The following is a 22,436-nucleotide window of genomic DNA, read 5'->3' on the forward strand; positions in this document are numbered from 1 at the left end:
CAGACACTGGCAACATGCATTCTAGTATCTGACATCTATTTTTAAAATCACGACAGGTGCTACAGACATCAGAGCTAGAGGCAGATGTTGGTTCCGTTACAGTGATTCCATCACTGAAGACATCAAGGCCTGTTGTCGGTTTATGGCTTTTTCGATACTTCCAAACTCTGCAACAACCATTTGGTTTCGAGGAGGAAATACGCAGGTTTTTGCACCAAAAACAACTGGCATTTGATCTGAAATTAAATCAACCTCACATAAACAAAAGCAACATACATCTCTACCAAGCCATATGAAACACAAGTAACTGACAGGATCTGTAGCTGAAAGAAACATACATTTGCACTTGGGAAAATCACGTTCATACTCCCATGTGAGTAATCAGATTGCAATCCATCTCCATAGTGCTTTGCATTTATAATTAGCTCTTTCTCTAACAGACAGACTCTGCACTCTGCTTTTTCTGAAATATGCCATGCAATGTGCAATACGCAATAAGCAGTCTCTGTTTAAATCAGATTTTACATTAGACTCAACCAAGGCAGGAGATAAACTGTAATTTTATTCACTGACTAAAAGGAGAAATCCATATTTTTCTTTCATAAGGCACAGACAGGTTCATTTACATGCATTAACGCAGCAGAAAAATGCGAAAACTTTTGGTCTATTGAATAATATGCAGTCTCAACTCTCTTCCTAAACTCTCACTCAGCAGATAAAATTGAATTTACATGGACTTTAAGTTATTTTTTGCACTTTGCAAAAACAGAGCAAGCCTAGTCAAAAATGGCTGTAATGACATAATACAAAAAGATGATTGTGTTATGTAAAAGATAATGTTATCTCATGACTCAACAACACTGAACTTAAATAAAAATTGCTTTAGAAATCCCATTAATCACCTACACAGTCAGATTTATTTTTGTAATACCTCAAACAAGTACAGCAACAATAACATTGGCAAAAGTTGCTTCCACACCTGGATCCTGCATTCAAACTGGACAATAAACAGGAAAATGTACTTTTATTGCTTTGTTAATTGTGCACCTGAACTCCTCAACCTCATATTTCATTTCAGCAACTTGTTCATCTTTTCTTCTCTAACCCCCATAGATTCTTCTATTATCTCCTTTTATTTCCTTTCTGTGTCTCTCCTTCCTGGTTTCTGTTGCTTTTGTTCATAATTGTTTCAGGACAAAATTGTGTGCTGTAAATGTGTCTGGCCAGGCTTGTTCATTATACAGCTCCCTCAGGCCCAATCGATCCCTGTTCTAAAATTAGCGCTACCCATAATGCTCTTACTTTATCTGGATGGTGAACAGGGCTTTTATGCCTTACTGTGTAATCTCTGATATCAGACCAACACAATGGGAGGAAGGCTTTTATGAATTACATTTCATTCAAAATACGTATATGTTGCTCAATACAGCTACTCTAAAAAGGCAGTAAGTCTTAGGCATGACTGCACATGATATGAAGTGCTCCGGTTTTCAACATTCAAGGGGATTTAGAGGGATTTTCACATAGAAAAGACCAAGTCTGAAGATCTGAAATACTGGCAAGAGCCACCAGCACAGAGATCAATGGAGAAAAGTAACAGATCTTTGCGCAGATTAATTAGAGTTTAATGAATTTCAGTCAATAGGCGTCTGCTTATTTGCACATTTTACCTTGCAGAGCAAAGACATATTGAAAGACAAGTATGTACAGTGACATTCAAAAGTCCACAATATAAATTCAAAACAGGGTTATTATTATAGTTTACTAAAACTAAAACCAAAAAAAATTTTTGTTACTTGAAACAGAATAAACTTTAACAGAAATGAAATTAAATATATATATATATATATATATATATATATATATATATATATATATATATATATATATATATATATATATATTCATTTCTTTATATATATATATATATATATATATATATATATATATATATATATATATATATATATATATATATATATATATATATATATAATTTTTTATATATATTTAACCAACATTTTTTGGTTTTAGTTTTAGTTTATATATATAATCTAGTTGCTAGTTTATGTACTAAAATAACTTAAAGTAAAAAAAAGAGAAAACTTTAAAATTAAAATGGAAACACAAAACAAAAAAATATTTGAAATATTAATAAAAAGTATAATAGTATCTCAATGAAATACTAAAATAACCCTGATTCAGAATAAAACCTGCAAATAAAGCATTTTAGGATTAAAAAAAAAATTTAAACAAAAAAATAATAATTTATGACGTAAAATGAATTAGAAATATTTAAGATTCTACCTTATTTTTAAGTTTCTGTTCAAATAAGCAAATTTGCAACATTAGCCATGTGACTTTTTAACAAAAGGTCGAATTTCCTTCCACTGAAGCACATGTTCTTTGGATCATTCTCAAATCTGTAGAAGTTCATGTAGTTTGAGTGCTGTGTTTTTTACTCCAAAAGGGGGAAAAATAAATACAAACATAAAACAAATGTAAAAAAAATAATAATTTTTAATTTAAATTTTTATCCTGATAATAAAATTTGCTAAGCACATAAAATTGGAGGGAAAAAAGCTTTCAAAAGTGAACTTTTGAACTGCACTGTACAGTAAGATGTGGAGGTTATTTACAATGTGTATGATCAAATATTTAGAATTTTGTTTATACATTCACGTACATCCAAGCACGTCATGCATGAGTGTGCCCTTCTGTCATTCTGCATGTGTGGGGCAGCACAGATGTTTCAGAACAGCACGAAAAGGTGGGAGGAATTTAAATGAGAGCAGAAGCCCGAGTTATTTCTGTATGCTCTGAGCAACCTGTTCTCTCATGTTGAGTGTGTGTGGGCAAAGACACAGATTCCCATTCATAAACTACACTAGATCTGCCATAAATCTGGCTGCAGGTTAGGGGGAGATTTCTGCTGTAGCATTTGAAATAATGAGGCTTCATTATTTATAATTCAAGGCTTGTGGACTGAATTCATTTCAGAGGATAAAAAAACAAGAGCAAAATTGTTTGGATGTTGAGCTCCTTATTTCTAGGATATTTTTTGAGTTTCTACAAGAGAAGAACAATTCAAAACACTTTTAGGTCTATAAAGTATTTGAGTCAACTGATTACAATAACAAAGGAAGAGGGAACTCAGCTGTTGATTAATGAATCATTTCTAACATTTCTATTTCACTACCAGTCAATTATCTGGGACTCCCAATGTGCAATTTCAGTAAGCTTTCAAGTTTTCCATGCTAGTTCAAAGGGTGAGCTTGCATAACAACAACTATTATGAAATTCATTAGTTGTCTGAGGTAAAATCACATGAATGAATCAACTTTACATAACAATCATGATACAACACAAAACAGATTCTCCTTTCAGACTATGAAATTGACTAAATTACTGCAGCAATATCAAGATTTCCATTAATAAACAAGCAATCTTACTTGCTTTCCCTCAAGGGTGTAGATCCTCTTGACAACACCAGAATCAAGCTTTATAGCATCTGTAATGTCAGTCAGAACTTGCTCATAGGAGTGGGCTGTCTTCTTGTTGAGCAGGATGCGAACTGCCTTCCGTGGCTTCACCCCACTGCGGATGATGGTGACCAGTTTGGGTCTGATGAAGTCTTTGCCCTCTTTGGACTGCGGTTCTGATTTCGAGCTGGCTAGAGACGTGGGGCACTTGCTGGAGCCCAAGGCCTTCACATTCACAGACCAGTTAGGGTTGACGTTACTGGAGTAGTCAAGCTTTTTAAAGGCTTCGGTGGAGCCACACACATAACTCTCACCTAAAATAATTGAGAGAACATAGTCACAGGATACGTCGAGTGATATTTTACAAATTTTCTATGAACATTATGAGAGCATGAGTTTAATTTTTAGGCAAAAGACCTGAGGCATTGTCGATTGTGCTGTCATCTCTGTTAAAATGCATTGATTTATGGTAAAGCCATGCAGACTTAAATGCTTATCGAGTGCCCTAATTTTGTATCCTTGCCGTCACATCTACTGCTCTGATTTTGAGAATCCAAATGCATTCAAGGCACCAAGATATGGAAACTTTGGGAAAAAAATGGAAACACAAAAATGTAAACTTGCGCTCATATCGCCTACACATTTTAGCCGCAATTTCTAGATTTTTTAGAAGCAGGCGGAACATCATAAAACATACTACCCTACCTAAACCCACCCCGAAAGGCAGCTTAAGACAACTTCTTACCTTCCATCAGCTGATCTACACTGGTGATTTTTTTGGAGCCATCGATTGTGTAGATGATTCTGACCCCTTGGGGCAGGTTGACGTTATCAGAGAGGGTTCGGGTGAGGTCGGCCAGCAAAGCGTCAAAGGTTCTTATCCGGTCCGATGAGATGGCATACACTATGCCGTTGAAGTACTTGTCACCATTGCGGTAAAAGCGCACTTTCTTCGCCTTCTTCTCTGAGCTCAGAGCTTTCAGGGTGCGTGTCCGGTACAGGCTGCAGTGGGCGCTGTGAGTGGGACTGAGGAGCCCATTTGCCCGTCCTGCGCTTCGGCTGTTGCGTTGCACTTTATCCCTCTCATCAAAGTGTTCCTCCATGTCGTCCAGTCAAATTAGGTCTAAAGTGTAAAAATTAAATATGGAAAAAATAAGTTACCAAACTGAGTTTGTTTTAAAGGGTTACTCCATCCCAAAATGAAAATGTCATTAATCACTTACCCCCATGTCGTTCCAAACCCATAAATGCTTCGTTCAGCTTTGGAACATAATTTAAGATATTTTGGATGAGAACAGGGAGGCTTGTGACTGTCCCATTGACTGCCAAGTAAATTACAGTGTCAGGGTCCAGAAAAGTGTGAAAGACATCCACAGAATAGTCCATCTGCCATCAGTGGTTCATCGGTAACGTTATGAAGCGACGAGAATACTTTTTGAACGTGAAGAAAACCAAAATAAAGACTTTATTCAACAATTTGAATCCTCTGTGTCTCTCCGCATTAAAGTAGCGCCATTTTGGAGAATATCCACTGAACGCAAACTGCGTATGCTATTCTGTGTCAGCCAAGACACAAGGATACGTTTTCTACGTGCATAAACGATTTGATTTGAACGAAAACAGCGCATCCGTGCAGTGTGGCTGACACAGAAGAGTGTATGCTGCTTGCGTTCAGTGGATATTCTCCAAGATGGCGCTACGTTGATGCGGAGAGACACAGAGGAGACAAATTGTTGAATAAAATCGTTATTTTTGTTTTCTTCACATACAAAAAGTATTCTCGTCGCTTCATAACTTTACGGTTGAATCACTGATGGCAGATGGACCATTCTGACGATGTCTTTCATACTTTTCTGGACCTTGACAGTGTAATTTACTTGGCAATCAATGGGACAGTCACAAGCCTCCCGGTTTTCATCCAAAATATCTTCAATTGTGTTCCGAAGACGAACAAAGTTAGGGGTGTATTCCATAGGGGGGGGGGGGGGTATTCCTTTAACCTTGCATGCTCTTTTAACCCTGTGACATGGGTGTCAATTAATGTCTGGTCTGAAAATAACCTTTTAAAGGTTATATGTTTCTTAGAGCTAATTAAATCATGCGACTGTCAGTCTGTTGTTGACAGTGTCACTTTGACATGGCAAACACTAACGTGTGACATTTGAAAATGTGCTCAAAAGTCTACAGTATTATGGTGTAGCGTACATTAATACGTTGACCAATAGTTATTTCTTGATTTCAGGATCAATGACCAATAAGGATGTAAAAAATATGGATGTTAAATGCCATGAGATTTTTGTATTCATATTGCTTTACATGTTTGAAAAATAATTTTTTTACCACTATTTTAGGTTAAAAACTCATAAAGTGGTTTAACTGTAAAGTAAAAAGTACGTTTTCCAAAAAATAAAAAATAAAAACATTTCTCAAAGATTTTTTAAAAACAAATTCATTATTAGTAATACCAAGAGGGTTTTTTCGACCAGAACACAAGCCCTTTCATAAAAGCTCAAAATATGTGAATATTTAAAAACATACACAGACACACACACAAAACTGAGTGACACTGATACAAATACTTATATTTTAAAAGAAATAATAATAAAACATTATGCCCAATTACTACATATTTCCCAACAATGACAGTTTGACTACGTCGCGCAAACACTATAGGAAAATTACTTTGATCCTTACAAAGAAAACTTGTTTCAGTTGAATTTCTTAGTGTATTTTCGAATAACTTTGATCCGGACAAAAATGAACGTCACGTCGCTGACCATAATGACATAACTAATAAGCCGAACTATCAAAATGAATTAGAATGAGCAAAACAATATTCAAAGACAGGTCCAAATATTTGCGAGCTTTCGGTTTGCTTAATTTCATATACAGAAAAGAAAAAAGACCTTTCTACTTGCCTTAAGGTGAAGATTTAGTGAATATTCAAGATTTCTTCTCTATAAACACGATTCAGATGTTGAGTTGTGCTGACAGGAGTCGTGATGTGAGCCCGGCACCTCCTTTGTTGTCCCGCAGAGGAGGCTGGCTGTCGGTCGGCAGCTGCTGCTCTCTCTCTCTCTCCTCCGTGTCTTGCAGTGATTTACATTCAGCCCCGCACAGCAGACCTGCCACAGCCATCCCTCCCTCTCTCTCCACACACACACACACACACACACACACCGCCTCGGTCCTCTACGGTGAGGCTGCTCCACAAAGTCTTTCTCGAAGCTCCCTCACGACTCAGAGGAACATGTGTTTGTATACGTGTTCAAACTCTCTTTGATCATAAAATAACATTAACGACATCAATTAGTTTTTAAAAATAATTATGTAGGTGTAGGCTATTCTAAAATTTGCCTACATAATTAGCCTATATAAAACACATCGTCTTAACCTTGACTCGTCAGCATGCAATTAAAATGATTTCATAACAGAACAAACATCTGATATGACAATATAGGCTATTTAATTAAAGAAATTACCGTGAAATGAAATAAGCTGAGGAAACCCACTGAGTCAAGTTGTTGTTGTTTTTTTTAAACTTATTTAAAAATATTCAGTGAATGTCATTGAAGTTCAGTCTATGTAATCAAAAAAAAAAAAAAAATTGAAAATTGAAAATTGAAAATTGAAAATGTTGAAAAAATCCCTTAAGTGCATTAATGTTTTAATCGAGGGAGTCGACTCCTTGCTGCATGGTGCTTTTTTGACTGACGCCTTAATCATTTTTGAATGTTGCTTCATCCTCTCCTGGCCTCTGTTTTAAACAGATAAAAAGATGATTTATGACATCCAATATTTTAACAAAGTATTTAAAAGTTACAGCAACCAAAAACAGACCATCCGTCTAAATTTTAATGCTAATTGCATTTTTATATATAGGACAATTATACCTGAATAACTGAATATTAAAGGGTTAGTTCACCAAGAAACGCGCGATATATCCAAACCTGTTTGATTTTGATTTGTTCTGCAGAGCACAAAAGAAAAAAAAAGTTAAAAATCCACTGCTGTTAAGAAGGAAAAATAAATTAGCAAAGGTTTGAAAAGACACGAGGGTGAGTAAATGATGACAGATTAAATCATTTTTGGGTGAACTATCGCTAAATTATTGCTCATTCTTGGATTGGTCTTGTTACTCACGATTTTAGTATAACAGGGAAATGAATAAGTATAGGCTACATGATGAGACAATTGCATTCTGGTCGCAATGTGGATTTACTTGTAATTAATGAATGCTCAACCCTGCATGTTTTTTTCCCCCCAAGTTTTTAAAAAAAATGTTTCAAGAAAAAAATAAGACCTGGGATTGATTTCTATGAACCAAAGTGGTGTCAGTTGACTATGTTCAGTGCATTTTCACATTTACGTTTTGTCTGGACCCAGTGCTGTCCTCCGGGCTCGAACCATCTGCTGCTTTCTGCCCATATCCAGTGTTGAGGACAGCTATAGTGACACATCATCATTGTTCAAACGCAACATTTTGGATATTATCTTTGGTTAAGTAGCTCAACTGCATGGTGCTATAAACACCACAGTGATAGGTTTGATTCTCACAATTTCAGCCTCTGTCTGAGAGCATCCTGAATAAAAAGAACAAAAAATGTATCTGAACAAATGGAGAAATAGTTCACTCAAAACTGTAAATTTGCTCATAGTTTATTCACCCTCAGGCCATTCAAGATGTAGGCGAGTTTGTTTCTTTATCAGAGAAGATTTGGGGAAAGCAATACATCACTTGTTCACCAGTGGATCCTCTGCAGTGAATGGATGCCATTAGAATGAGTCAAAACAGCTGATAAAAACATCACAATAATCCACAATTAATTGTTTGATGTTAAAAACTTCTTAATGATTAATTTGTTTCATACAAACAAGCTTTTTTCACTTAAAGACATTAACTGATGGACTGAATTCTTGTGGATTATATGGATTATTGTGATGTATTTATAAACTGTTTGGACTCTTATTTTGACGGCACCCATTCACTGCATCGTAAGTGATGTAATGCTGAATTTCTTCAAATCTGTTCAGATGAAGAAACTCATCTATATCTTGGATGGGAGTAAATTTTCATTTTGGAGTGAATTATTGCTTAAAGAAAAAGTACAAAGAATGTTCTTATGTACTGTATGATTATATGATAGGGATAAATAGAAGAATATTTGCCTGGGGTCATGAGTGACCCCAAACATTTTCACTCTTTAAATATTTTAATTATCATCCCATCCCTGTGGCATGGCTCACCCAAGTCTTTCTAGCTTCCTCATTTACAGATTACTTCTCACTGATTAACTTTTCTTTTTTTTTTTTCAGGCGGTCTCAGCAGATTGATTTTAATCTTGTCTTTGGCAGAAAACCATATTCATCTTTGCCAGGCTGTAATGAGAAACAATTGCACCATGCAACAATAACCGCTGAAAAGTAAATGTGTATGCAGGAACTGATGCATAAATTAAAACGTCACTTCTATGTTGCACAGACAGAGGGCGTGAGGTATATTTTGTATATTAAAAAAAAATAAAATAAAAAAACTGTTTTCTGAATGCCACACGTCTGTGACATTTAGAATTTTAGAAAGAATAATTATTTAAAATAATTACTTTTAATTTAGGGTACTGTATGCCACTATATTTTATATAATTTGTTGATTTAATTATATTTATATAATTAAGGTTTAAATTAAAATTTATAATTACAACTTTATTAAGAAGATTTGGAAGTTGGTTGCTTTTTTTTTTTTTGGCTGAATTGCTTTCCTCTGATATTTCATCATATGAGCGAATAGAAGCCAGTCGATCTGAAGAGTAAGACAGAAGTTACAGTGGTGCAGTGTACACAATCAAAATAACAGTATGGCTCATTCCCTCACAACTCCAAAGTATAAAAACGGCTTGACTGTGCCTGCCTCATATTTCATTCTGTATCAGCAGAAGACCCTTGATCATTAATTTGATCAGAACTGAAGAACAACCATCAATGGACAGATGCAATGAAGATGATGAAGAGAGAGTCAGCAGAGGAAACCATGAATGAAGTATGTGAAACTTTGGATATGTACTATGACCATAATTTTGAGTGGATGATACTTTTTTTTCACCACAAAGCATTTCAACTGAATTGTCCTGTTATTTTTCTAGCAGGTGCCCCCAAGTGTTTCTTTGTATCATTACAGACTGATTGCAGCAACACACTATAAAGGAGGCCTAAAAACACCATAAATTACAAAATATAAAGGCTGCGGTTATATTATGATAAGATACTATACTATAGCAACAACAATTATGTGTCATCTCATTTTAAAGCGAGCTGTGAGATCACCACGGAAGGTCTCAAGTCTCTCCCGAACAAAGCTTATTTGTTTCTCCAGCTGCTTCTTCAGCTCCAGCTGTCTCTCATATCTCGTCTTCCACTTGTTCTCTGAGCAGAGATTGAGATACAGCTTGGCTTTAATTAATGTACGAATTTGTGCTTTTTCTAACCAGATTATTAGTCCAATATTGGTAGGTCGATGTTTCTTGCATTCGATCATTTAGACCTCCATCTACACTGTGAAGTCTCTTCTCCAAATCTGCCAGTGTGCTTCTCAGGTCAGACAGAGTCCTGTAACATCTCCCTTAAAACGATTCACAAATTTGCTAAATAATAAATCTAACCAACGTGCAACTGCAATGGCTGCTTTTCATGACAGGAGTCAAGCCATCGCTTTAAGATGATTGGACTTGACCTCTCTCTCTTGCTCAACTTCTGCTTGCAGTTGGGATAACTCATAATTTCTGAGATCAGTTTCTCCCATCTTCAGTCTGAGTAATTAATGATAAAGACACTGAGAAAATATATTTTGAACGGGCCTTCACATTGGTTTAGGATGATTTGACAAATCTGTATAAAATCATGTTTAGGAGAAAGTATGCAAGAAGAATTTTCTTTATTACAACCATGGCAGTTGTAATTTAACAACAACAAAAAAAGTTAAGCTACAAATGGTTTTAATATGGTTTTTTGGTTTATGCTACTGAAGATTAACATAAGCCACAAGAATGTCAAAAACAGTAGGCTAATATAGTACAGTGATATTAATTCTTAGTTTAAATCCAAGTTCTCATCTGAATCTGAAGAAAGCTGAATGCAAATACAAATAAAGTCAATGATACTTCTGCAATAATCATTCAAACAAGGTCAAATAAAATGAAATAACCAGTTGTGCTTTCCTTCTATAAAAATAACCATCTGAATATCTTTAAGAAAATAAAAAACATCTTTAGGTAAGTGTAACATGGGTAGTACATTTTCCTAAAACATTACTTGTTTAAGTGCATCTTTCTGTAAACATTGCCCAGTATAGGCCTTTTGTGCTACAAGACTATACATGATAAAAAGTTAATTCATGATGGCTAATATTTCATTGTTTTTTCTCATCCTGCCCTTTCTTAGGTGGCTTTTCCTTCTCAGTTCCTTCTCTTTCTGAACCATCATTCACCATTGCTTTTGCAGTGTGCTTGCCTGTGGTCTTCAGTATACTCTTGACTCCCAGGTTGTCCACATTAAATGCTGTGATACCTACATTGACAGCAGACTGGACTGCAGTGTCTGCAGCTTGTCCTGCCTCGTCTCCATACCTGATCACAAACATGGAGATATTCTGAGCTAAATGACCCGACAGAAGTTCATGTTATGTTGTTGACTATTCGATTTTTGAGAATGTCAAACATCTTAAAATGAACAGAACAGTAAGCAGACGAAATGTTGCATTCACCTCAGTTTTAATTCACAAAACAATCTGACAGGATTGTTAATAAGAAAATAAGCACATTCTCAGCAACCACTGAATGGACAGTAATGGTCAGTAAATAAGGCACTGTGGGTAGGTTCGAATTTGGCAGAGTCATTAGTCAGAAAATGCAGTGTGTTTTTACCCGCCACCATTTATATGCTGCTAGGGGGGTCCAAGAGGCTTCCTAGACCCCTAAATCTGAAAAAGCAACAGGAAAGAGTAAATTAATCCATTTCCCAAAGCACTGAAGTTTGGATAGGTATATAGTAAGGGTGTAACAGAAGTCCCTGTTCAGTAAGTACCTCGGTTTTGGGATCACGGTTCAATACGAGTTCGGTACATCAGGAATTTTTTTTTTTTATTTCTTTTTGAACAGACAGTAATGCTACATGTAGCATGAGCAGTTGTTTTTGATTTTAATTAGATTGTATAATTTCAAGATTTAAAGCAAAAACAGAATTTTTGATTTGTAAAATTATTCTACATAAGACAGTGCCGATGGACTGAATGAAAATGACAGCAGGTGGCGCTTATGGAACAGCAGTGATGCAGTTTTTCCTTGGGCATTATATGGAGGTAAGAGGAAAATAAAATGCCATCAAAGTTTTTCTGGAGACGGTCAGTTCCTTTCAAATATACATTCATATAAACCCCCACACATTTGTCTTCCTGGATTTCAAGCATCACGAACGGTGAGCTTGATCTGCCTGGTACAGTACAGTACATTCTTCTCTTTACAGACCTCATAAATATTCCACACAAATTACATTTTGGGAAATGATGGCAAAGCAGTTTGTGTGCAATTCTGGAATAGAGATCAGTCAGTCGACCAGTGCATCTCTAGAACCCCAAACTTTTCCACACTGCTGATTTAAAACAAGCAGGCGGTTCTTAGAGCTCTTGCATGGCGTCTCTGGCTGCGTTTACACTTGGCATTAACATGCGACCTGTATCCGGATGTTGTCCACATACACTTGAAAAGACAAGTGTAAACGCACTTCTGATCGGAATGTTATCCGATCAGCGTGTCCTGGTCCAGAGGTAGTCGGGGACACATTGTGATCGGATCTCAGTGTAATGTAAATGCAAACCAGCCATCGTGTCTGCATTCGCAGGGGGACGTCATGCAAAACGCCGCCCCCTCTCTCGCGAACTGTCAGAAAAAAAGACAGAGAACACCCGTGTGGAGACTAGTGAGACTCCTACACTTATCTTTGCTTTGTAAAATGTCCCACGATTAAAAATGCTTTTCAAAAGAAAACCCACCACTTCAGGTTGACTTTGCACCGGGCCATTCTCTGAAGACTTATTTGAATATTGCGCAGGAAAGACAGATCCAATCGGTTATCCAGATAGAAAAGTCAGTTGATGTTGACAAGTGTAAACGCGCCATATTCTGATTGACTGATGATCCGATCTGCTTGATCACGGTGATCGCATGTTAATGCCAAGTGTAAACGCAGCCTCTGAACTTGTTCTGGATTTGAATTTTGATTCGGATAGTCTCCTCATCAACAAAACCCTTTACCGAAATTACAAAATAGACCCACTCTTAAACCAATACCTACTACTAACTTTACTCCTAGGACAAGTTACGCAAACAAACCATGATATCAGTTCCGTGACATTTCAGGACAAATACATGTACCGTTACACCCCAGTATATAGCAAAAAAAAAAAAAAAACTAGCAGTATTAGACTCTTGGGTGGGAAGAAGATTAAAAGGAAAGCAGAAGAGAAACTGTGAATCAGTGAATCCTGAAAAACCAATAAAAAAAAAAACACCTACTTGTGCCTCACAGTAGTCACCGTCTCTGAAGTTATACTTTTGCCAATGGTCTTTGCTGCTGTTTCCAGACTTGACCACAGAGTTGACAATCCTATAGAACACATTTTGCATCTAAACATGAACTAAAATACCATTTGTAAAGTTATAAAGGAGTATTAATGTCTTAAAGTTTGATATATTTCACTTAATTTAGCAGGACAAAAGTAAAATGGCACAAGCCTTTCAGAACATCCAAATGATTTATTTGTTTACCTTGTAAGCTGCTTCCTGCCACTAGCTTGGCTCCATCCATGTTGGAGCAGTTATCTTTACTTTTCTTGAGGGATTCTGGAATGAGTTTGCTACCATGTTTTTTTACGTGTGGAGCAAGTTCTTTCCCAACTCTATCAGCTACAGCAGCAACACCATCCACTGGTGATTAAAACAAAATGTATTATACATGTTGCAAAACAGGATAAAGAAAAGCTATAAATATTTCAGTATTTGATAAATCTAATTACACCATTGTTTTACCTAGATACTGGCTGACTTTCACAGCACCCCCAGTGGCCTGCCTAGCTGCATTAAGGCCTTTGGTGACCTTGGGGCTGACCTCTGCTGGGGTCTCCTCTGGAGTGATGTTTCCTCGTAGCTTAGATGCTCCTTTCTGGATGGCTTTACCGGTAGCTTCAGCTCCTCGCACAAGCCCCCGACTCAGCCAGGAGGTCCCTGAACAACCACAGTGAAAATATCACAATACCTTTAGTGCTTGTTTTCCCTTAGAGTGTATTAGAGTGGCCTCTAGTGGCTAATTATAAAAATGCATCAATAAGTGTTCAGTGCACTCTTAAATAAAGGTTCCAAAGAGGGTTTTTCACAATCATGCCATAGAAGAACCATTTTTGGTTCCCTAAAGAACCTCTCAGTGATCAGTTCTTAAAAGAACAATTTCTTTCCTAGAAGAATGTTAATTATATGAAGAACTTTTTTTTCAGTGGAAAGATTCAATGGATCTTCATGGAACCATAGATGCCAATATTTATTTTTAAGAGATCATGTCTTCTTAACTTCTACTTCAGTAGAAGAAACAAATACACTAGCTATCCAATGAGATTCCTATCAAAATGTCAGGTTACATAACTTTAATCTTAAAGTTCAGACCTGCTAGAATGTTCTGTGATATTTTTTCGCTCCACAGAGGAACAGTTTTTTCCTCCCCTCCTGGTGTTTGGGTTAGAGGTGTTTCTGAAGGAGGAACCTTCCCACTCAGGTTAATGTCTGTTCCTGCAGTGCCACCTTGATCTTCATCTACCTTAAAAGAAAATCCCTCAGTTATGAGTAATACGTAGCAAAAGTGAGCTACACAAAACCAAGTGCATAGATTCAGAGTTCAATAAAACTGTTGATTTTATCATTTTTTCAAATAATCATACATTTTAGCAAAATCAAATTTGAGATTGGGTACCTGGACCCTAAGCTGTGCCAGAGCGGACAGCTGTTCCTGGAACAGATCCCTGTCTGATGCAGGCAGCTCTGAGGACAGCACCACACCAACATAGGACCCCGGCACTGCTGAGCTGGTATTGGGAAATGTGAACACACCTTTGTTGCTAAGAAAGACCGGTGAATCTGGGTACAGTGGGTAGATCCATTCACAAACCTGCAAGCACAAAATTTTAATAAAAATTTAAAGACTTTTTTCCGGTACATGATTTTTACTTGCCTTTAAACTGTAATTAATTACTTTGGCGTAAAAACAATTCACTCAGAAATTGATAATAAATAAACAGTTACAAAGAAACAGCAAGTAACACACTGAATTAAACATGAAATTTCGAAGTAGAAAAAAAACACTGAAATAGTATTTTCTTGTAAATTGTACTCTTGTAATATTTGTTTTAATTGCAACTTTATTTTATTTTATTTTTTGAATAATGAATATTTACAAAATTTGTTCATGTGATTAATCATGGTTTTATTGTATTGACAGCAATAGATTTTAACAAGAAGGTTTTAGGATTTAAAACTTCATTAGAGATTAAACAATTAATATCAATAATTACAAGCATAGTTAAGAGAAATAAAAAATGCTGCAAATGTAATTTATATTTTCAAATAATTCATAACTTTTAGGCTATAATTCAATAAGAAAAATGTTAGCTAAATAAATGTATTGCAATTATTGCAATTTATATGTGGGAGACCATCATATTTTGGGGTTCTGAGCATCAAAAAGTTTGATGACCCCTGCTTTAAACTACAATAAAGATTAATGTGTTATTTGGATGTCATTGTGCATATGAGGGACAACTGGGGTCAAATAAGACTGCAATTATATTGCATATGTTTGTGCACGGTGTGATTATTCAGAAAGCCACCCTTTGTTCTGGATTGCTAAAGTGGGACAAAAGACCACTGTGGAAAGCAGTAAACGCGTGGACTCCACGTGTCCTAAATCAAGCCCCAGAGCCAATACTGCACTGAGCCGACGCTCAGCCATTCAATGAGATTTCTATTTGCTGAAACAGCATGCAGAGCCACTCTGTACAAAGAACCCTGGCATCACAGACTGTTTCTAGCACTGCACAGCCTAAACAGACCTAAAGCCTTTGATTGTAGCCTCCACACAGTCAGGTTGGACAGGCTTTTGTGGGTTTGACAGAAGAGGTGGAACTGTGAAACCACCTGTTTGACGTCTGAAAGTGAAACGGTTCTAATCCACGTCAGATTTGAGTGACACAAACAACCAACTGAAAGAAACACTTCCTGAGTTTAAAAGTCATCTTAAATACTACCTATCAAATGAGCCATACTAAATAATCCCAAGGCTTCTCTTAATAAATAACACAAGGTTTCTACTTCTCTCTTTGCTCTATAATGCTCAAGAAAGTGTATATTTGTATAACATGAGAAGCATGACTGTAATCGCAGTTATTTTGCTGTCAGCCATGAACTGATGTTCAACAACCAAACCCTACATAGACGTAATTCTTTTTAAAAACAAAAGAAAAAACACCCAGATTCATGTGATCATCACAAGACTTCTCTGGTGTGCAGTGTGAATCTATACAATTCTTGTCAAGGTGATGAATGGTTTGTTTAGCACAAATAAGGGTGTATATAATGCAATGCTATCAAAGTTTCAAACAAAAGACTTTCATAATATTATGAACTTAATTCATGCGCACACACCCAAAAAAAAAATAATAATAATAATTTTTAATATTTGTGTCTTTGGCACACTACACATCTATAAAATATTTATTTTGAATAAGGTTTCTTAAGACCTGTTAAATTAAGTTTTTCTTATCACATTTTTCGCAAAGTTCATTTTTAGCATACATTAATTCAAATTATTTTATGATAAACAAAAAAGTTCATATCTTTCACAATTTAGTATTTATATACTATTATAGTGCTTAATTTGAATGAGCTTTTATTTTGTTTTAATTTTAGTTCTAGTAATTTCGGTGTGCTTTCTTCTTTTTTTATTATTCCAATATTTATTTTTATTTCAGTGTCAGTACTTTTAGCGCTTCATCTTTAACCATTTACTTTTCACCCAAGACAACATCTCTAATTTTTGGTTTAAGGTCTTTATTTTTTTGTCTAATAGTCTATTCATATATCACTTCAACCTTATTTCAATTACCAAAAATGATTTAGATAGATTTAGTGAACAATAACAAAACTCGGGGGAGAATAACACAAGTATAGACATTAGTAATAAATAAAAATATTATCCAAACACTATTTACCTGTAGGTAGGCTGGGGCATAGCCGGCACTACCGTTCTGGCTGTTGTATATGATTATTCGTAGGAATCCTGGATAAGAAGGGGCGCTGACTTGACCCTCAGCAGAAACGAAGAACATCTGCACCCCACTGGGCAAGAACAAAATCTCCATGCCAAGCTCTCTGAGATTGACTGGGGCAAACGCCTGGCGCTGTGTCTGGTTTGGAGCAGCTTGAATTGGCCCGTTGTCTCCATGAGAGAGTGACAGATGCCCTTCAGTCGGTTGTGGAGTGTAGGCTGGTGGAAGTTCAGCAGGTACAGTGAAGCCCACCGTAGGGGAGGCAGGTTCAGCAGAGGCCCCCCCTGAAGCTGAGAGAGGTGTTCTGGTAGCTACTGGCTGGGGGTCCTGGAGGACAGGAAGGGTCGGATAAAGGCGCTGACTCGAGTTCGCTGTGGACTCCAGCACCTCTATACGATCAGTGATTGTGCTCAGAGTCTCGTTCATCCTCAGCTGCGTCTGTCGCGCGAAGTCCCAGTAGCGCCCGACGCAGCGCTCGCCGTAGGTGTTCACCTCTAGCCCGCCGAGAAGATGCTGTCTGGCCAGTTTGTACAGAAGCAGCGCTTGGTCCTTATTCCCCATCTCATCATACTGAAGCCCTGAGTTGAGAGACTGCAGCGCTTTCTCATAGTTCTCACGAATGGTGCGGATTTCAGACGGTTCTGAGGTCTCCATTACCGTGCCAGGAAGCGCAAATGTATAAACCTTCTAACGAAAAAGTTATTTGAAACTTACAAAAGGGGTGGCATCTTTGACAGCGTGCGCTTAAAATAGTAATGAAGAGATTTTTCCAATGAAGTCACTCGACGAAATTATGCAGTATTGTCATCAAGCAGGTTAAACGAGATTACGAAAAAAATTCTTTGAGCTTCTGGTCACTGACGCTCTACTGATGTTAAAAGTTGCACAAAGTCAACCCGAATAAACGGGCTATCTGTTCGTCTCCGTTCATACCCAAAACGATATAGCGCCTAAATCGGAGTTAAAGACTAACTTGAATATAGAGAGGGTGGTGTTGTCAAGCTGCACCGCAATGACGCTTACTAAGAGCGCGCGATGGACCACCTGTGCGGTTTTGATCGCTTATGTTTGCTGCCACTTAACATGGATTAAGCGTTACGAAATAATGTTCCCCTACATAAGCCGGTCGACAATATAAACAAGTTCTCTTTCGTAAAATGAGACGCAAGTCAAAGCGAACGGCAGAGGTCGTCGTGCACCATAAAACCAAATTAGTGTACTAGGCAGAAACAGATTTGTTTCGTTTATTGAAATTCAGTTGTTTACGTGATATTGCAAGTAGCATACAAGTAAAATACATGGTATACCAGAAAAAGAGACCTTAAAGGAAACAAAGTGGTACAAAACCATTCGTTTATTTCAGCCTTCAGACCAAAAGCACGTTGGATTTACAGAGAATCAAGTCACAATATTGTTGACTACTTTATAGTCTTAAGCACCCTATGATAAAAATCACGTTGAGAAGTTTAAAAGCCACATTTAAAAAGCAATCATTCAATTTACAACAGACTTAAGTGCTGCAGTTCATTTGTTGGCCAAGTCACCAAAACATCAAGAGAGAGGCAGAGACTCCACAATATCTGAAACACCAGATCAGGCATTAGGAAGAGGGTAAAATCCAAAACACCCACATTACAAATGCCTGCTTACTTTGAGCGCTTGTGTTTCTCTTGGATTGCCTGTTGGGGGCGCCCTGCAACCCCTAGATGGAGTTTATGAAGTTTATGAAGCTATAACCATAGAAGGCATCAGGTTTTCATGCTGCCAAAACCCCACACCATACAGCTCAATTTGTCTCACAAGTATTTACGGGGTTTATACCAAAACTACACTACTTAAAACAAAAACAAGAAAAACCCTAGTGCATTATACAGAAAGTAGAGAGAGAGAGAGAGAGGGAGAGAGAGAGAGAGAAAAGATGAGATTACATAGATATAAATTAAACTTAAACTACTGTAGTCCCACACATACTGTAGTTAAAATTGTTATATAGACAATGTCTTAACCCTCTGGTGCTCCTTAATTTGGGAGTAACACTTGTAATCTTCATGGTCAAAAAAGTGACCAGTCACCTAAAATGTAATTTTCGTCCCAGTAAAATCAATGAAATATATTTGCTCAATAATATTTTTTCATTTGTATTTTGAGATAATTCCATGGCACTAAATATGATCAATATCTGCCCACTGAAAATACACAATTGTTTTTATATTACTTTTCAATGAATGCAGAATTTCATGTTAAAATAGTCAATGGCTTTAAAATCAAATTTTTGAGTTTATTTTTGAGCAATTCCATGGTTTAGGCCAAAGATTCTTATATAGCGTTATATAAAAGGCCTATAATTTTTTTTTTTTGAAGCATCAGTTTTTGAATTATTACTAGTCAAACATGAACACAAAGCATTGTTACATAAAACATTTTAAAAAAGAATCAAATGAACAGAAATGTTTTCAAAATTACTAGAAGTATTTCAGTTTTCTGACTTGTTTTGGTTATAGCCATATCAAATCATTTGAGGGTGTAAAATTGTGTTTGTGAGTGTGTGTAACTGAGTTTGTGTGTGGTTTTAGAGTGTAACCCCTTTCTTGCAGTCCACTTTTTTACTGCATTGTAGTTGAATTGCTTTTATTTTAGACATTTGATGCATTACAGTCACTCCAGTTCATGGGTGTGTGTATAAGTATGTGAGTGGATGTATTGGTTTTGCACTCTCTTGCTGTTTTAGAGTTTCACCTTGTCATTGTGGTTTACTTTTTTCTGCATTGTGTCAGATTTGTAGATTATACACAAATTCTCAGAATTTGTGTTTGTCGATTTCCCATTCACTTCCTATGGTTGGCCATTTGACCGAAGACCACAAGTGTGACTTTTACAACCACTTAGCCTGCTCAAATCATGTCCTCAATTTTTGTGTTCACATTCCAAATGTGATAAGTCACCAAGTATCGTACCATTCCGATGAAGGTGTGATTTAAAAAAATTCAAAACAGAAAATTTCGGCCAAAAGTGACCGAAGAGCACCAGAGGGTTAAAGCTGTCATTTTTACATAAAACACAAATAAGTAAAAAAAAAAAAAAAAAAAAAGATAGACAGACAGATGCTGAGAATTACAAAGTTAGTGTAGTTGTATACTAATAGTTAAGACCAGAGCCGTCATTAGTGGGGTAAAAAGTAGTGACAATTATAGGGGCCCCCCACCGGCGATCTCAACCAACTGGCTGAAGCCAGCCTAAAAAGACGCACAGGTCAGTTGACAAGCCTGTACTGCGTATAGTCACGAAAGCTTATCATTTGCACATGTTTAAGCCTTGCCAATTTAAAGATTCAAGAGTTTAAAATGCATATAAAATTGTCAAAATACCCGTCTTGGAGAGTATCCACAAAAAAATGTCAGTTATGTCTTAAGTGAAAGTAAACAGTGGAGAAAGAAATCGGATGTGTATCATTATAATGTCTTTTAAAGTGACCGCACCTACTTTAGCTACTAGATGCTGTAATGTTAATCCAAGAAAATGAAAAAAATCACTCACTGCTCTTGACTGAATTACTTTGTAGTTTTAACAAGAATTAATCCACAGTCAAACCAAAAAATAGACACCAGATATAGTTTGATATATTTTATGGGTGCAGGACACTATAGCTATAGTTCATTTATGTAAGCGAGTATAGCAAAATAAAATAAACTGTGACATATTATACCCAAAAAATTCCTCATACAGTTGACTACCAGTAAAATTGATAAAAAAAATAAAAATTGGGACCAAAATTCTGACACTTTGACCTGACCATGTTTTGCTGAAGTGTTTCTTTAATTGCTAATGCAAACTTTTTACACCACAGACTGAACAAAATTAAGAATTGCTTGGTAATTGGCCAACAAAGTATCGATAGTGGTGTAAATATTGTCATACTTTACATCCATTACATACCTTTCTATCAAAGTTATCTGACATTATCAAGATTAATTTGTTCTGACACAGCTTAAGTCAGAGTTCTTGTCATATTTTATTACCATTTTCTAAACTATAGCAAATAAACTGTAATAATGTGAGAAATGTTGAAGGTGTCTGAATACATTTTGGTTTGACTATATATAATTTTTTACAGTGAAGACTGTGCAGTGCAATTTTACATGTTATTATTTGGTTTCTGTACCTGGACACCTACAAACTAGAAAAGAAAAAAAAATTAAACATTGTGTAAATAGCACAAATAAATAAACAGAACAAACATACAAATTAAACAATTTCAAACATGGCCCACTGGTACAACCTGCACTGGGGCCCTGCAAACCTCAGCTACAGCCCTGGTGGTGATTGATTCATTCTAAAATAAAAGAATTGTAAAAACAGTTTTAGCCGTAAACAAATAGTTTACACTTTACTTTTTATATTTACACACCCTCTCTTATAGACTTCATCTTTCAGCATACCTGAACCAAGATCTTGGACAGAATCATCTAGAAGCAGAAGCTCTGAAGGCAGCAAGAATGAGGGTGATTTAGTTGACTGGACAATGACTGGTTCAACCACGTGATCAAGTGTAGCACTCGATGTGCTGACGTCACAGGCCAACCCCTCTTCCCAGACCCATGAGGTTTTCCTGATGTCGGGAAAGAGGTGCGAAGCCACGGGAAGCCATTTAATCTGCTAAAAATTAGTCAATTTAAGGTTATTTCCAACTATGAACAACTACTTGAATCAAAGGCATTAGAAAAAAAGTTCGAACAAACCTTCATTAAACTCTTAACCCATTTAATCCCAAATTTTTCCCAGACATGAAAATAACCAAATGATGTGTCATTAGTAACCCTTTGAAATAATCAATCATTTAAAAAAAAAAAAATTGTTTTAGAAAAGTGTGTGCAAAATTGTGTTTTATGATTGGTCACAATTATGAATTTTTTTTTTTTTTTTTTTAAACAGTTGTTTTTATTTCACTCTGTTAGATCATGGTCTTAAACGTGTAAGAATTCATATTTTTTTAATGATGGATTTTCAAAGTTTGGCTCTGGGACAAATGTTCAACAGAAACCTATAGTCTACATAAAAAGGTAGGGTACATCAAAAGCAGTAAAATAAATGATGAAAGCATGGAGCTTTAACAGGAAAGTTTTAATGGTGCCCTATCACAAAAAGCAGAAATCTGTTTTAATAAAAACCAACCCCTGGGACATAAAAGTGCCCAAATTTGCAGAAACATCCATTTATATCTTAGTGTATATTTTAGGTGCTATAACGTTGTTGTTGACTAGGCTATATGTAATAACCCTTTAGTTTCTGCATCTCCCTTTATGGTCTTGCAGTGCAACAAATGGATTGTTAAGAAACATTCCAGGTAGTCTCTAGTTCACACAAACAGCATGTATGATAATTTTAAGAATTAAGAAAGATAGTAAGAAGTAGGCTATAGCAGCATATCACACTGCAGTACACAGTTGCCACTGCTTGACACTTCTTATCACCAACCCAGATTTAAAGCTGAGAAAGGCTGTGGATGTGCTGCTCATACTGAGAATGTTTAAGGATGTTAACACCAGCATGGGCTCTCATTTAAGTCTGAGTCCTGCGAAGACCGCTCTCAATATGTGATG

At 36.3% G+C, this 22,436-nt stretch overlaps 2 protein-coding genes across 6 annotated transcripts in view; both read right to left on the reverse strand.

The window, feature by feature from the left end:
• Window positions 1-7,003, reverse strand: part of LOC109097425 (serine/threonine-protein kinase DCLK1-like) — a 45,501-nt gene extending 38,498 nt beyond the window's left edge. The window contains exons 1-3 of one of the 3 annotated variants that reach the window (XM_042765268.1): window positions 6,401-6,652; window positions 4,228-4,605; window positions 3,453-3,796 (exon numbers count right to left, since the gene is read on the reverse strand). In XM_042765268.1, coding sequence (XP_042621202.1) covers window positions 3,453-3,796; window positions 4,228-4,585 — 702 coding nt within the window. In that variant the 5' untranslated portion in view covers window positions 4,586-4,605; window positions 6,401-6,652. Of the gene's footprint in view, window positions 1-3,452; window positions 3,797-4,227; window positions 4,606-6,400 lie in introns of all 3 variants that reach the window. The other 2 variants (XM_042765271.1, XM_042765272.1) reach the window with 2 other exon arrangements.
• A 3,390-nt stretch (window positions 7,004-10,393) lies between these two features.
• On the reverse strand, window positions 10,394-17,947 carry LOC109097424 (spartin-like). 3 transcript variants are annotated; one of them, XM_019111065.2, is made up of 8 exons: window positions 16,783-17,945; window positions 14,490-14,684; window positions 14,186-14,336; window positions 13,559-13,753; window positions 13,298-13,456; window positions 13,046-13,136; window positions 11,399-11,454; window positions 10,967-11,101 (listed from the first exon to the last, which is right to left on the reverse strand). In XM_019111065.2, exons 1-7 carry the CDS (start codon window positions 17,491-17,493, stop codon window positions 11,409-11,411), a joined length of 1,548 nt encoding a protein of 515 aa, XP_018966610.1. In that variant the 5' UTR covers window positions 17,494-17,945; the 3' UTR covers window positions 10,967-11,101; window positions 11,399-11,408. The 3 variants fall into 3 exon arrangements, with proteins under 3 accessions (XP_018966607.1, XP_018966610.1, XP_018966609.1); XM_019111062.2 differs by lacking the exon at window positions 11,399-11,454 and having other exon boundaries at window positions 10,394-11,101; window positions 16,783-17,947; XM_019111064.2 differs by lacking the exon at window positions 10,967-11,101 and having other exon boundaries at window positions 11,224-11,454; window positions 16,783-17,944.
• Between the last annotated feature and the right edge of the window lie 4,489 nt (window positions 17,948-22,436).

This window comes from Cyprinus carpio, chromosome A10, assembly GCF_018340385.1.
Source record: "Cyprinus carpio isolate SPL01 chromosome A10, ASM1834038v1, whole genome shotgun sequence".
NCBI lineage: Eukaryota > Metazoa > Chordata > Actinopteri > Cypriniformes > Cyprinidae > Cyprinus > Cyprinus carpio.

What these genes read in the sequence shown, in the direction of transcription:
- LOC109097424 (XM_019111062.2), bottom strand. Translation starts at nt 17,493, where the DNA reads ATGGAGACCTCAGAACCGTCTGAAATCCGCACCATTCGTGAGAACTAT. An exon ending in GAAAGTCAGCCAGTATCTAG is followed by an intron (nt 13,457 to 13,558) that starts GTAAAACAATGG and finishes TTTAATCACCAG; the next exon opens with TGGATGGTGTTGCTGCTGTA. An exon ending in GTGACTACTGTGAGGCACAA is followed by an intron (nt 11,102 to 13,045) that starts GTAGGTGTTTTT and finishes GTTTGTGATCAG; the next exon opens with GTATGGAGACGAGGCAGGAC.